Source organism: Canis lupus, chromosome 12, assembly GCF_048164855.1.
Source record: "Canis lupus baileyi chromosome 12, mCanLup2.hap1, whole genome shotgun sequence".
NCBI lineage: Eukaryota > Metazoa > Chordata > Mammalia > Carnivora > Canidae > Canis > Canis lupus.
Genome location: NC_132849.1, coordinates 12,431,236 through 12,447,175, shown reverse-complemented (window position 1 = coordinate 12,447,175; position 15,940 = coordinate 12,431,236). Strand labels below are relative to the sequence as shown.

The following is a 15,940-nucleotide window of genomic DNA, read 5'->3' as shown; positions in this document are numbered from 1 at the left end:
CGCTCCCCTTCTCCCCCCCACCCCCCCCCCCGCCCTCTAGGGCAAAAGGTAATTTACAACTGGAAGAGAGAAAATGGAAAAGCAAAAGCCTTTTAAATTGTTTGTACCACCAAGATTAAGTAGCAGTCAGGTATCTGCAGTGAAACCTCAGACTTTGGGAGGAGATTCTAATTTCTTCAAGGTAAGCTTGCATATATGAATCTTAATTCTCCTGTTGTTAAACTTGAGGTCAGAAGGCAGGGTGTATTTTATTACTGGTGTTATTTTATAATTTTTTTCCCCCCCAGCAAATGTGGCCTGATTTACCCAAGAATTTTTTTTTCTTTTTTCTTTTTTTTTTAATTTTTATTTATTTATGATAGTTACAGAGAGAGAGAGAGAGGCAGAGACACAGGCAGAGGGAGAAGCAGGCTCCATGCACCGGGAGCCCGATGTGGGATTCGATCCCGGGTCTCCAGGATCGCGCCCTGGGCCAAAGGCAGGCGCCAAACCGCTGCGCCACCCAGGGATCCCTACCCAAGAATTTTTAAACAGACTTATTTAAAATTTTAAGTCCAATTTACTTGACAGTGTTGTTAGTTTCAGGTGTACAATATAGTGATTCAGCACTTCCATATATCACCCGGTGCTTACCATGTGAAGGGCCCTCCTTTTTATTTTTTTAATTTATTATTTTTTTATTCCTTTTTATTGACATTGGCAAATTAAAATAGAATAAATTAACAAGTATTTTTTCAAAAAAAATGTTTTGTACAAAAATACTGTCAAAATTTCCTAAAAAGCTTTCAATACAGTAGTATCTTTTCATGTACTGAACATAACTATTAGCACAGTGTCCAAAATGTTGAAGACAGAAACAAAATAAAAATCTGTGAAATGTTTGCCACTGACGACATTCCACACCCTATTATTGTCTGTACATATGGGGGAGGGGGGCAGCCAACTTGAAAGTGAACAGTATGACTTTTCCTGATCCAGAACGGTTTAAGGGCCCTCCTTTTTAAATTTTTCTAAAAAAATATTTATTCATGAGAGACACACAGAGAGAGGCAGGGACACCGGCAGAAGGAGAAGCAGGCTCCCTGCGGGAATCCTGATGCGGGACTCAATCCCAGGACCCTGGGATCAAGCTCTGAATTAAAGGCATATATGCTCTACTGCTGAGCCACCCAGGCCTCCTGATAAGCCCTAGTTAATCCTCATTACCTATTTCCCATCCTCCTCCCCTCTGGTAACCCATCAATTCTCCCTCCTTAAGTCTCTTTCTTGGGTTTGTTGCCCCCCCCCCCCATGATTGTTTATTTTGTTTCTTTTTTTGCTTTGTTTCTTAAATTTCACATGAATGAGATTATATAGTATCTTTTTCTGACTCATTTATTTCACTTAGGATAAAACACTCTAGCTCCATATATGTCAAATTTCAAATCACAAATGGCAAGATTTCATTTTTATTGTTGGCTGAGTAATACTCCACTGTGTATATATACTGCATCCTCTTTATCCATTCATCAGTTGGTAGACACTTGGGCTGCTTCTGTAGTTTGGCTTTGTATATGATGCTACCATAAACACAGGGGGCATACATCTTTTCAAATTAGTTTTTTCATATTCTTTGGGTAAATACCCAGTAGTGGAGTTGCTAGATCATAGGGTAGTTCTATTTTTTCATTAAAAAAAATTTTTTTTTGAAGAACCTCCGTACTCTTTTCCAGAGTGGCTGCACCAGTTTACATTCCACCAACAGTGCATGAGGGTTCCTTCTTCTCCACATCTTTGTCAACACTTGTTGCTTCTTGTATTTTTCATTTTAGCTATTCAGATAGGTGTGAGATACCTCATTGTAGTTTTAATTGCATTTTCCTGATGAAATGATGTTGAGCATCTTTTCATGTGTCTGTTGGCCATCTGTATGTCTTCTTTGGAGAAATGTCTGCTCATGCCTTCCCATTTTTCAGTTGAATTGTTTATTTTTGGGGTGTTGAATTTTATAAATTCTTTATACATTTTGGATACTATCTCTTTATTGGATATCATTTGCAAGTATCTTCCACCCATTTTTCAATTGAATTATTTGTTTTTTGGGTACTAACCCTTTATTGGATATGCCATTTGGAAATATCTTCTCCCATTTTGTAGGTTGCTTTTTAGTTTTGTTGATTGTTTCCTTCACTGTGCAAAAGTTTTTTGTCTTGAGGAAGTCCCAATAGTTCATTTTTCCTTTTGTTTACCTTGACTCAGAAGACTTATCTAGATACATGTGGCTATGGCCAATGTCAGAGAAATTACTGCCTGTGTTGTCTTCTGGGATTTTCATTACCCAAGAATTTTTTTTTTTTTAAGATTTTATTTATTTATGAGAGACAGAGGGAGAGAGAGAGGCAGGCAGAGAGATAGAGGGAGAAGCAGGCTCCTTGCAGGGAGCCTGATACGAGACTCAATCCCTGGGCAGGGATCACACCCTGAGCCAAAGGCAGACACTCAACTGCTGAGCCACCCAGGTGTTCCTTACCCAGGAATTTGGATAGTATTGCTTTGAATGAATAAAGAGCACACTTAATGTTTGGAAGCATCTTCATTTAAAAAAATAATGACTGCTTTTGTAGAACTCTGGATACTTAATGAGTCCTGCTTATTTGAATCTTCCTTTGTCCTTAAATGATTTGAGGCAATTTGTAAGATACATACAATGAAGTAGCAAGATTACAAAAATATATTAAGAGAATATTAGGATCAAAGAAAAAATAAAATTTGGAAAATATGCCAACATACTGGTAAAAATTAGCGTCTAAGCTTAAAATTTGGTTTTGAGCTTCCTGGTTGTCAGGACAAAAAGAGAAATTCATTTGTACAGTAGAGTTCTTATTAGAGAGGAGGAATTAGGAACACCTAACACCTGGTGGCTCAGGGGTCGAGCATCTACCTTCGGCTCAGAGCATGATCCCAGGATATGTCCCACATCGGGTTCTCTGCGAGGAGACTGCATCTCCCTCTGCCTGTGTGTCTGCTTCTCTCTCTGTGTCTCTCATGAATAAATAAATAAATCTTAAAAAAAAAGAAAGGAGGAATTAATACAGCTTTTACTGCTAAATTATTTTATTTATTTATTTATTTATTTATTTATTTATTTATTTCTTGCTAAATTATTTTAAAAATTTCTCTGTGGAACATCATATTGGAGATGGAATGAAGCAATGAATATTTCAGTTTATACACTGTAGAAAAATTCCTGTCTATATAGCTAGAGTATACTATCAAAATGCTATTCAGTGAAGACAACTCTAAATTTTATCAAGGGGAAGATCATATTGAAATTGAAGAAAACTATTAAGCTACTGATTAAAATTACTGTTATTTTCTTGAATACTTACAAAGCATGTATTTTTTGCTTTTTTACATATCAAAACCACTTGAAGTTTTAGATATTGCATATACATTAAAGGATTTGTAATTAAAGTCACTTCTTTAAGCAGATGTGTATTATTTATATAGTTATACATATTATACGAATAGTTATCAGAGTGGTTTGGAATAGTATGTTTAAGAACTTCTTTGTGTTTGTAGGGTGCCAACAAATGTATTGAAGATGATTTTAGTTTTCCATTTGCAATGACTAATCTCTCCAAAAATGGGGAAAACATTGATTCAGGTAAGAGCCTGGGAAAGCAATATATCACTGTATATGGACATATTTTTTACATACATGTTGCTAGATATTGACTATAATTATTGTTATTAGCCTTGATATTAAAGCTAGATTTAATACTTCATATAAAAATAAGATGCTGACATATTTAATACCAGTTGTTTTTTATCTTGCAGATCCTGCTTTACAAAAAGTTAAATTTTTGCCCATGCTTGAACAGGTAAGTTAAGTATAGGGTACATAGACATAATCTGTTTAGGTATTTAGTTGCTTGTTTGAAAGAAGGGAAAAAACTCTTTAGTTGTTGGTTTATGAGTTGTCAGTACTTAATTACTACTGTTTGGAAACTTTCATCAGAAATATTTTCTTACAGGAAACACTTATTCATTTTTTTAGGTTGATAATTCTGACAATTGTCATTACCAGGAAGGACTAAAAGATTCTGATTTTGAGGTCAGAAGATTTTCTATTTTTATTAAATTTCTTGTAATTGGAGTATCATTTCTTGTTAATTATATATATCTTTCTTTTTGAAGCTTCTAAGGGATTAGGATTTGGTTAATGTTTTAAGTTATATTGTTTAAAACTATTTTCTCCCCTTTGTTTTTCTTTAAAGTTGCTGAAATACTAGGCTTTTGTATTTTTCTGGGTTACACAAGCATGCATTCTTTAGTGGCAATTTAATTTTAAGCCATAAAGAGCAATAATAAAAGAGAGGATGTGGCTACAATATGTGAAAACTGCTATTTTACAAGCAATCCTTTAATTAATAGGTTATGAATATTGGGCTTGTTTGCTGTCTAAGGAATTTATAGAACATGCTGTGCTTTTTATTTTAGTTATAAAAATCATTTTTACTTATGACACATAGATGTCTTTAAAACAAAAATTCTGGGGTGCCTGGCTGGCTCAGTTGGTAGAGCATGGGATTCTTGAATTCAAGCCCCATTTTGGGCATGAAGTCTACTTAAGGAAAAAAAAAGAAATTCCATGGCTTTATAAAGTGCTATATGTTTGTTGCTGTGATTAAAATATCACAGAATTTAAAAATATGGAACTTATTCATATATTTTGATAACAAAGAGCCATCAGCAAGCAGACATCTGTGATTTTAAAAAATATAAACTGACTTTTACCTTATAATGTTGAAATGGATAATTCAGGAAATCTGAATAAAAGCTAAATAAAACCTTAGAATAAATGATAGCTAGATCTTGTGTTAACTATTATTTTTGTCATTATATTTTTTTGTTTGTTTTTATTTTTGTCATTATATTTTAAAATTCATGTCCTTTAGATAATCTTCAAACTGTATAACCAAAATGTTTTCAAGACCATTGTAAAAATTTATAGATATTGTGTAACTTATTTTAACTTTTAACCCACCAGATTCTCTCATTGACTAAAATATTTCCAATATCTGGCTTAGATTTATTTTGAAGGTATTGGATTTTTTCAATAGCGCATAACTTAGTCAAGTGACCAGTAACTTTAGTGAAGTAGCTAATGCTGCTAATAACTTAAAGAGTTAATGTAGTTTTCAGGATGCTGTTAGGACATAAATTGAGGAGAGATTTGTTCTTAACTATTAAGATACTTTATTACTAGGATATTTTCAGCAGGCAGCTGTAGTTTGTGAATTGTTCAAAATTTTAGCATTACTACTCTTTGAAAACCCTTTTATTTTAATAGAATTCAGAGCCAATGAGCAGACTATATTCAAAACTGTATAAGGAAGCTGAAAAGATCAAGAAGTGGAAAGTGAGTGTAGAATCTGAATTGAAGCAGAAAGAAAATAAGTTGCAAGAAAACAGAAAGATAATTGAAGCACAACGGAAAGCCATTCAGGAACTACAGGTATAATAAGATTTGGAATAGAAAATATAGTGTAGTAGATTTTATCATAGTACTGTTTTAATATTTTTATTTATTTATTTATTTATTTTTATTTTTTTATTTTTTTTTTAAAGATTTTATTTATTTATTCATGATAGTCACAGAGAGAGAGAGAGAGAGAGAGAGGCAGAGACACAGGCAGAGGGAGAAGCAGGCTCCATGCACCGGGAGCCCGACGTGGGATCCGATCCCGGGTCTCCAGGATCGCGCCCTGGGCCAAAGGCAGGCGCCAAACCGCTGCGCCACCCAGGGATCCCAATAGTACTGTTTTAAAATAGAGTATTACAGTGATGTGGATTTTAAGGACAGTGCTTTTTTTGAAGTTTTGCTGATACTGCATTTCAACTTTAGGATGAGCATAGAAAAGTTGCCCAAAACTTAATGCAAATGTTTAGGGAAATAATAAATTACTTTAGATAAAGATTGATTCATAGATTTTAAAATTTTTATTAATTCCTGTTACTGATGATGACTTGTATATGTTTTTTATTAATTGGAATATGAGATTTATGGATAAAATTTTATATTTGGAACTCTTCAGCTTTGTGGCGGAGTAAAAGAAAAATGTTGAGAAAATACAATATTGGATTGGGACAAAGATAAAACATTAAAAATGTTTAGGGAAGATAATATTGCATTAAAATATTGTTGATACTTTTTTGGGGATGATTCAGCAAACTTGATTTTAGATTTGTGAAAGTGGGATCCATATTCTTATGGGAAATCCATAAGCTGTGACACACAAAAATTTGCAAAGAATTCTTACACATCTTAGTTGTTAGCAAAGAAATGCTGCTTAATGATTATACTCATGTTTATTTTGCTAAGCAAAATGTGATGAACTGTTCTTTTGTTTTGTAAATTAGTTTGAAAATGAAAAAGTAAGCTTGAAATTAGAAGAAGGAATTCAAGAAAATAAAGATTTAATAAAAGAGTAAGTAATTTAATGAATTTGTTTTTTCTAAATTTATTTATTCCATACTTATTAAAGTGATTTCCAGAAATTTATTTAACTTAATATTCTGTTATGTAATATTAACTTATACGTAGAATTCTACCTGGGAAGTGTGGAAGAAGGAAGACCTACTTATTTTATTTACATTCTTGTATTTGGCCAACAGTGGTCACTGACTAATAATTTCTTGCTTTTTAAAATGTCAGGCAGGAGAAACCATTATTTGTGTCAAAAGGTATCTGATAATCCTGTATCTACAACTGCCTATGTATATTGTCTACCTTTCTATTTGTTGCAGTATTTTAGGTGGAGCATTTGTAAAATCATGCTCAACTTAGTTACTAGCTAATTCTTACTCTTAAATTCCTGTTTTTGTCAGTGGCCTAATGATTCTTCCATTAATGTTAGCTTAAAATTCTAGTATCATCTTTAGCTTTTCCTTTCCTTTGTTTTAGGCAATAGCTAAGCCTTATTTTATACCCTTATCACCTCATTCAGATGATATCGTATAGAATTTAATAGAAAAATGTAACTTGTTTATTTCACCTACTAAGTAGATATTGAGTAGTTAGAATGTAATGTATGGGTCCACAAAGAGTACAGAATTTATATATTCCTATATGTTTAAGTTAAACATCATAGCTTTAGAAGACATACCACTTTGTCAGGGAAGTTGCTGATAAATTAAAAGAGCTCTTACAACAGATTTAGTCCAGTTGAAAAACAACCTATGGGGGTGCCTGGCTGGCTCAGTTGGAAGAGCCTGTGACTTTTGATCTTGGGGTGGTGAGTTTGAGCCCAATACTGGGGGTAGAGATTACTTAAATAAATTAAAAAAAGACAACCTGTGATTTTCCAGATAAAATTTAAATATTAAACCTTAATTTTTTCCCTGTCTAATTGAGGTTTGGTTATTAAGGAGAAAGGATAGAGAAGAGAAAGTTTCTGACATTGTGTGCTTATTGTATGTTTGATACTTATGGTCACTTTTGTATGGGTATGTGATTGAGTTTCTGTAGTATCTTACAAGACCTTTAAAGCCTGCTTTAGCCCTAATACCAGTCTTAGAAAACTTGTGAGTTTTCTTAAGATGGTTGTTGCCTCTGTTGATGAAAAGTTGAATTTTTGTGAATACTTTGAGTTTAGTTACATAGTATAGTGTAAGGTAGTGTAGTGCGATATAGTATAGAATTTATGCCATTTTTTTTTTTTTTGAGGTGAGAGGGAGTGTGTTTATTTTGGGTATGATTTCCTTCTATTTTATTTTATTTTTTTTTTATTTTTTATTTTTTAAATTTTTATTTATTTATGATAGAGAGAGAGAGAGAGAGGCAGAGACACAGGCAGAGGGAGAAGCAGGCTCCATGCACCGGGAGCCCGATGTGGGATTCGATCCGGGGTCTCCAGGATCGCGCCCTGGGCCAAAGGCAGGAGCCAAACCACTGTGCCACCCAGGGATCCCTGATTTCCTTCTATTTTAAATAATTGTTTCAGTTCTGTTTTGGCCTCAAATACTGAATTGTCAATTGTTGTCTGAAGGAACCTAACATTTAGCTAAGAGCTTTGTCAAAATATAGGTGAGAAACAAAGTTGCGCTTAAGGTAGAGTGACTTGATTGTCGGAAGACAGGTTTAATATACAGTTGCTCAGGACCAGCTCATTAACTGATCATAACTTTTTAAAAGAGATATAGATTTGAAAGAGACTTTGGATATTTCAAAACCATATGCCTGTCCTGTAATAAAAGTTGAGAGGGAATGGACACTTTGGTTTATTGATATTTTCGAGCAGGAAAAGTGTTTTGAGATAATTTATATAATTTTGAAGGCATTTTTTTTTTGAATGGAGCAGGACCTTCTATATGATTTGATTTCCAACATTAGATGTAATAATAGTTTCAATTTTCAAATTTCATGAGTCAAACCTGAAGCATCCACAATTACGTATTTTCAGAAATAACCTTAAAAAGCAACATTTGATTTTTGTCAGACTCCTATCTGGGATTTGTTTAAATAATTTGATGAATTAAACCCATCAAGCCCTGTTACATGCATTTGATGGTGGTCATTGTCAGAGAAGGCTTTCTTTCTTTTTTTTTAGATTTTATTTGTTTATTCATGAGACAGAGAGAGAAAGAGAGAGGCAGAGGAAGAAGCAAGCTCCATGCAGGGAGCCTGACATGGGACTCGATCCCGGGTCTCCAGGTTCATGCCCTGGGCCAAAGGAAGGCGCTAAACTGTTGAGCCACCCGGGGATCCTTCTAGAAAAGGCTTTCTAAAGATGAGAATGTCTGAAGTATGAATAGGAATTAGCCAGGAGGAGAATTAGAGGTTGCTACTCTGGCATTGCATGACATGCTAAGGAATTTTGATTTTTGTGTCAAAGCATAGGGATTGCAGAGGGTAGGTTAAAGGCTGAGTGATTATAGCTATGGCTCCCTTTAACAGGAACATTGTTATTTTAAAAATACGATTCAAAATCTTGTGTATCCACTTAAGATATCATATTGAAAAAGGATTTTGGTTCTAGAAAAAAAAAAACTTTGAAAATTGCTGCAGATGGTCATTTGGAAGCTAGTGAAGAGTTTTAAGAATTTTAAAATTGAGACATTTCTAAGAACATAGCAGACTTAAAATAAATATTTTTTGATTGGATGGTTGCTTATATATGGAGTAAATGTCTGGCTTTATGCCAGGTTGTGCTGCTTCTGTGGTTTAGGGAACATACTGCTAAAGCACTTTTGTCCTCTCTCCCTCACCATAAATTAACAGGGGAAAAGGCTGAAGTTGTTTTACAAATTGTAATTGAAGAATTAGGTTCATGGTCACTTGTTTTTGATTTTTTACAAAACCAGTAACAAAAAAGTCCCTCTCTATTGTAATTGAAGAATTAGGTTCATGGTCACTTGTTTTTGATTTTTTACAAAACCAGTAACAAAAAAGTCCCTCTCTACCAGTGGTTCTTAAATTTTAGCAAGCACCAGAATTAACTGCAGTGCTTGTTAAAACATACACTGTTGTCCTCTGCTCCCTTACCAGAATTTCTGGTTAAGTGGAGTAGGGCTTCAGAATTTGAGCTTTTAATGAGTGATGTGGATGTTGCTAGGACAAGGATCATACTTTGGGAACTACTGCTCTATACTGGAGAACAGTCATAGGCTTTGAAAACAAAACCAAACCAACCTTTCTCTGACTGGCTTATTTTGCTTAACATTTTACCCTTTGGATCCATCCATATTGTTGCAAATGGCAAGATTTCTTTCTTTTTTATGGCTGAGTAATATTCCATATTTTTTGTGTGTATGCTGTTTATTATGTATATATATGTATCACATCTTTTTTTATTTTTTAAAGGTTTTATTTATTTATTCATGACAAATACACAGAGAGAGGCAGGGACATAGGCAGAGGGAGAAGCAGGCTCCCTGCGGGTAGCCTGATGTGGGACTCAAACCCAGGACCCTGGGATCATGAGCTGAGCCAAAGGCAGTTGCTCAACCACTGAGCCATCCAGGTTTCCAGACATCTTTTTTTTAAAAAGATTTTATTTATTTATTCATAAGTGACACAGAGAGAGGCAGAGACATAGGCAGAGGGAGAAACAGGCTCTATGGGAGTTGATACCAGAACCCCAGGATTATGACCTGAGCCAAAGGGAGATACTCAGCCACTGAACCACCCAGGTGCCCCTATACCACATCTTTTTTATCCATTCATCTATCAGTGGATACTTGGGTTGCTTTCATAATTTGGCTATTGGATATAATGCAATAGGAATGCATATACCCCTTCAAATTAGTGTTTTCATATTCTTGGGGTAAATACTTAGTGTGATTACCAGATCATAGGATAGGTCTATTTTTTTAAAATTTTTATTTATTTATGATAGTCACACAAAGAGAGAGAGAGGCAGAGACATAGGCAGAGGGAGAAGCAGGCTCCATGCACCAGGAGCCTGACGTGGGATTCGATCCCGGGTCTCCAGGATCACGCCCTGGGCCAAAGGCAGGCGCCAAACCGCTGCACCACCCAGGGATCCCGGATAGGTCTATTTTTAATTTTTTAAGCAACCTCCATACTGTATTCCATAGCAGCTGCATCAGTTTGCTTTTCCACAATGCATGAGGATTTTTCTTTCTTCACATCCTTGCCAACATGTGTTGTTTCTTGTTTTTCATTTTATATGACCATATATTCATGACTTTATTTTTGGACTCTCTGTTCTGTTCTGTTGATTTATGTGTTTTTTTTTTTTTTTTTTTTTTGTTGTTTAAAGTCTTTATTTATTTGAGAGAGAGAGAAGAGCATGAGTGGGAGAAGAGGCAAAGGGAGAGGGACAAGCAGACTCCACACTGAGTGTGGAGCCTGATGCAGAACTCAGTCTCACAACCCTGAGATCATGACCTGAGACAAAATTAAGAGTTGGATGCTTAACCCACTGAGCCAGCTAGGTACCCCTATGTGTCTGCTTTTATGCTAATACCATACTAGTTTTTTTTAGGTTTATTTAAATTCTAGTTAGTTAAAAGAGTATAATATTAGTTTCAGGTGTATAATGTAGTGATTCGGCACTTCTATATAATAGCTGGTGCTCATCACAACACCTGTACTCCTTGATCTCCATCACCTATTTAACTTAACCTCCCAGGGTGCCTGGGTGGCTCAGTTGGTTGAGCATCTGATTCTTGATTTCAGCTCAGGTCATGATCTTGGGGTTGTAGGACTGCTCTGCATTGGGCTCTGTATTTATTAGCAAGGAGTCTGCTTGGGATTTTTTCTCCTTCCTTTGCCCCTCCCTCCCTTCAAATAAATAAATAAAATCTTAAAACAAACCTAACCTTCCACCCATCTCCCATACTGGTTTTTTAAAAAACTTTATTTGAGAGAGAAAGAGAGAGTATGAACAGGTGGAGAGGAGGAGACTCCCCACGGAGCAGGGAGCCTTGATCCCAAGGACCCCAGGATCATGACCCAAGCTGAAGGCAGATGCTTAACGGACTGAGCCACCCAGGCATCTCATCCCATACTATTTTGGTCACTATAGTATTGTCATACAGTTTGAAATCAGGAAGTGTGATTCTTCCAGCTCTTTTCTTCTTTCTCAAGTTTGCTTTGGCTCTTCGGTGATTATATACAAATTTTAGGTTTGTTCTATTTCTGAAAAATGCCATTGGAAATTTGTTTGGGATTATATTGAATCTGTAAACTGTTTTGGGTAGTATGAAATATATAAGAAAAAAACCTATGCTTTGGTCATTCACATGACCAAATATGGTATTTCTCATAGATGTATTTGGTCTTCATCTACCATTCCTGACTCATAATCTCCAAAACCTTTGGAATTTCCCAAGTGCTGAGAGTGACTAAGTTGTCTCTTGTTATGTTAATGAGGTAACTTCTGGACCCCACTTAAGGATGGGGCTGGTTGCCAAGAGAATCAAAATCAACCATGTGATCAGATGGTTGGAACTTTCAGTTCCTCCCTCAACCTTGGGGATGGGAAAGAGTCTGAAGTTTGAATCAATTATCAATGGCCAGTGATTTAATCAATCACAATTATGTAACTAAGCCTCCATAAAAACCCAAGAGGACAAGGTTTGGAAAACTTCTAGGTTGCTGAAGAGATCTAGGGAGAGTGGTGAGCTCAGAGAAAGCATGGAAGCTCTATACCCTTTTCCTCCATGCCTTGTCCTATACATCTCTCCTATCTAGCTGTTCCTGAGTTATATCCTTTTATAATAAACTAGTAATCTAACAAGTAAATTGTTTCTTTGAGTTCAGTGACCTGCTCCAGCAAATTAATTGAACCCAAGGAACCTTAGATTTATAGGCAGTCTGTCAGAGATTCAGGTAACAATCTGAACCTGTGATTGGTGTCGGAAAAACTAAGGAATGAGTCATGAAAACTTCTGATTTATAGCTAGTTTGATAGAAGTCCAGGTAGCAACCTGGGATTACCGACTGGTATCTTAAGTGGGGCCAGGGGGACAGTAGTTTTGTAGGACTGAACCCTTAACCTGTGGAATCTGAGGCTATCTTCAGGTTGATAGTGTCATAATTGAATTATGGGACACCCAGCTAGTGTCCCAAAAATTGCTTGTTGGTGTGGAAATTGGTTATCAGGACCCATTTAAGTAGTGTGGATATTTTACCAATATTCTTCTAATCCATAAATACAGAATATCTTTCCATTTGTTTGTGTTTTCAGTTTCTTTCATTAATGTCTTATAGTTTTCAGTATACAGGTCTTTCACCTCCTTGGTTAAATTTAATCCTAGATATTTTATTCTTTTTGGTATAGTTATAAATTGGGCTGTTTTCTGTTTTCTTAATTTCTCCTTCAGATAGTTCATTCATTATTAGTGTACAGAAATGAAACTGATCTTTGTGTATTAATTTTGCATATTGCAAACTTTACTGAATTTGTTATATTCTGGAAGTTTTTTTTTGTGGAGTCTTTAGGGTTTCTATATATAATATCATGTCCTCTGCAAATAGAATTTTACTTCTTCCTTTCCAAATTGGATACGTCTTTTTTCTTGCCTAATTGTTCTAAGCCTTCCAATACTATGTTGAATAAAAGTGGTGAGAGTGGGCATTCTTGTCTTGTTCTTGATCTAAGAGGAAAGTCTTTCAGCTTTTTACTTTTTACTATTAAGTATGGGGTTAACTGTGGACTTGTCATACATGCCCTTTATTATGTTGAGAGTTTTATCATAAATGGATATTTATACCCACTTTGTTGAGAATTTTTATCATAAATGAATATTGAATTTTATCAAATGCTTTCTCTGCTCCTATTGAGATGATCAGAGGTCTTATTATTCATGTAATGAAAGGCTAGTCAGAAAGTTACCTGTTTAATGTTTTGAGGATAAGACAGCTAGAATATTTCTGGGGCAAATAGTAAAAGAAAAACCCAGCCCTCTTTTCTCATTTTTTTTTTTCCCGTGGGCAAAATCTGGAACTATTTACTGAAAGGTTATTGTTAGCTACTTGGGTAGAAACTTGTTAAGAAACTATCCTTTTTACTTTTAAGAGAGGAAGTTACTAAGTTGTCTTTGCTACTAGTATAATCAACCCATTTTTAAAATCACTTGAGTGATGTGATATATATGTGTGTAAATATAAGAATTTCTTTAAAAATTGTAACGTTTCATAACTTTTCCATATGATTTTGCTTTGAGATCAGATTATACTTAGGCAGACTCTTTGTTTTCTTTCAGGAATAATGCTACAAGGCATTTATGTAATTTACTCAAAGAAACCTGTGCCAGATCTGCAGAAAAGACAAAGAAATGTAAATATATTTCTTATTTTATGTGATTTTTATCAATTTATTTTTATTTTAATGGTGGGGGTGGATAAGGGAAGAAATTATTCTTTCACTTTTTGGATCCAATTTTGATTTGAACAAGTTATAAGTGCCTTATACAATTTCTTTGCATAAGTAGTAATTTGATTCTCAGTTCTTTGAGCTTTGAAAGCTCAAAGTGTTTTGAAAGATAATATATTTCAAAAGACACATACTTGACATTTGTAGTTGAAATGTGATCTTGAGGCTTTTTCTTCTCTTTGGAACAGCTAGCAAATTGAATTGATACATAGCTGTGTTCATAATAGAAAATACCCATGGACAGCTATGCTGAAGGCACAGTACTTAAGAATAGTACAATATTTATTTCAAATCTAAATATAATTCTCAAATTTCTCCTAAAGAAACATGCTTTTAAAATATTCTAATAAGGTTGTAGTATAAATATTCAAGTACACATTCTCATTTTATGCATACTCAATTTTACTTGTAGGAATGTTTTTCATTTTTTAAAAAACATTTTATTTATTTATTCATGAGAAACACAGAGAGAGAGAGAGGCAGAGACACAGGCAGAAGGAAAAGCAGACTCCATGCAGGGAGCCCGAAGCAGGACTTGATCCTGGGACTCCAGGACTATGCCCTGGGGCGAAGGAAGGCGCTAAACTGCCGAGCCACCCAGGGATCCCCCGAATTTTTTTCATTTTGATGAAAAACATAAACATCTTTTTTAAAAAAACAGCAGTATTATCTTTGTCATTAATTTGACACCAGCTCTACTTTGTTTATGCCAAGAATCTATTAGAAAATACTGTCTACCTGCTTTTTCAGCATAGCAGTATAGCTCCTGCTTTTCTTAGCTAAAATTTTATTTCTTAAAATTTATTTATGAGAGAGATAGAGAGAGAGAGGCAAAGACACAGAGAGAGAGAGAAGCAGGCTTGCTGTGGGGAGCCTGATATGGGACTTGATCCCAGGACCCTGAGCCAAAGACAGATGCTTAAGCACCGAGCCACCCAGGTGTCCCTAGCTAAAATTTTATTTTATTTTATTTTATTTTATTTTATTTTATTTTATTTTATTTTATTTTAATTTTATTATTTTATTTTATTTATTTTATTTTATTTTATTTTATTTTATTTTATTTTATTTTATTTTATTTTATTTATTTTATTTTTTTTAAAACCTAGCTAAAATTTTAATATCACAGTGTACTGCTTAAGAGCTTAGGCTAAGAGTAGACAGCCTATGCTCAAATTCAGACTTTCAGTTGCTGTCCACCTGACCATGAATAAGCTATATAATCTCTCTGACCTACTGTTTATTGGTTAATAAAGTGCCTCTTAGTGCTGTTTTGAGAATTAGGTTAGTTAATAAATTGCTTAGAACAGTGCAAAGTGCTCAGTGTTAGCTATTCTTATTTCCATTATGCACTATTACTAGGGTTTTTCTTGGGCTCTGCATATAGTACTTTGCTTTTGGACCTATAAATACTTACCGGAACGTAGCATACCTACTTAACAGAACGTAGGACACGACTAACAGCTCCTCTGTTACATCCCATTTATTTAACTTTCAATATTAGCTTTTCCATCCAGGTATAAAAAGTAGGGAAAAGTGGCTCAGTGGTTTATGCCACCGTCAGCCCAGGGCCTGATCTTGGAGACCCAGGATCGAATCCCACATCGGGCTCCCTGCATGGAGCCTGCTTCTCCCTTTGCCTGTGTCTCTGCCTCTCTCTCTCTGTGTCTCTCATGAATAAATAAATAAAATCTTAAAAAAAGTGGGGAAAAGTATATAGATGGGGATGGAGGGATGGTGTATTGACTGCTTTGTAGAAAGTAACTTAGGCCATGGAGACAGGCTGCTAGTTTTTTTTTGTTGTTGTTGTTGTTGTTTTTTTTTTTTTGTTTGTTTTTGTTTTTTCCCTCTGTTTAGTTTTATGCTAAGATGGTAGGAAGAGGTTTGAAGAATCTTTAAAAAATTTTTTTTGGTGATCTCTTAAATGAACCAATGAGCATATATATATATATTTTAAAGATTTAATTTATTTATTTGAGAAAGAGAGTGCACACAAGTAGGGGGAGAGGGAGAAGCAGACTCCTCGCTGAGCATAGAGCCCGAAAAGGGCC

General features: G+C 34.9%; 1 protein-coding gene across 4 annotated transcripts in view; it reads left to right on the top strand.

Annotated features, from left to right (window-relative positions):
- Nucleotides 1-15,940, top strand: part of SYCP1 (synaptonemal complex protein 1) — a 144,876-nt gene that overhangs the window by 802 nt on the left and 128,134 nt on the right. For all 4 annotated transcript variants that reach the window (XM_072769668.1, XM_072769666.1, XM_072769667.1 and 1 more), the window contains exons 2-8: nt 41-181; nt 3,562-3,646; nt 3,820-3,863; nt 4,040-4,096; nt 5,336-5,500; nt 6,406-6,473; nt 13,720-13,793. In XM_072769668.1, the coding sequence (XP_072625769.1) occupies nt 74-181; nt 3,562-3,646; nt 3,820-3,863; nt 4,040-4,096; nt 5,336-5,500; nt 6,406-6,473; nt 13,720-13,793 (601 nt within the window). In that variant the 5' untranslated portion in view covers nt 41-73. The remainder of the gene's footprint in view (nt 1-40; nt 182-3,561; nt 3,647-3,819; nt 3,864-4,039; nt 4,097-5,335; nt 5,501-6,405; nt 6,474-13,719; nt 13,794-15,940) is intronic.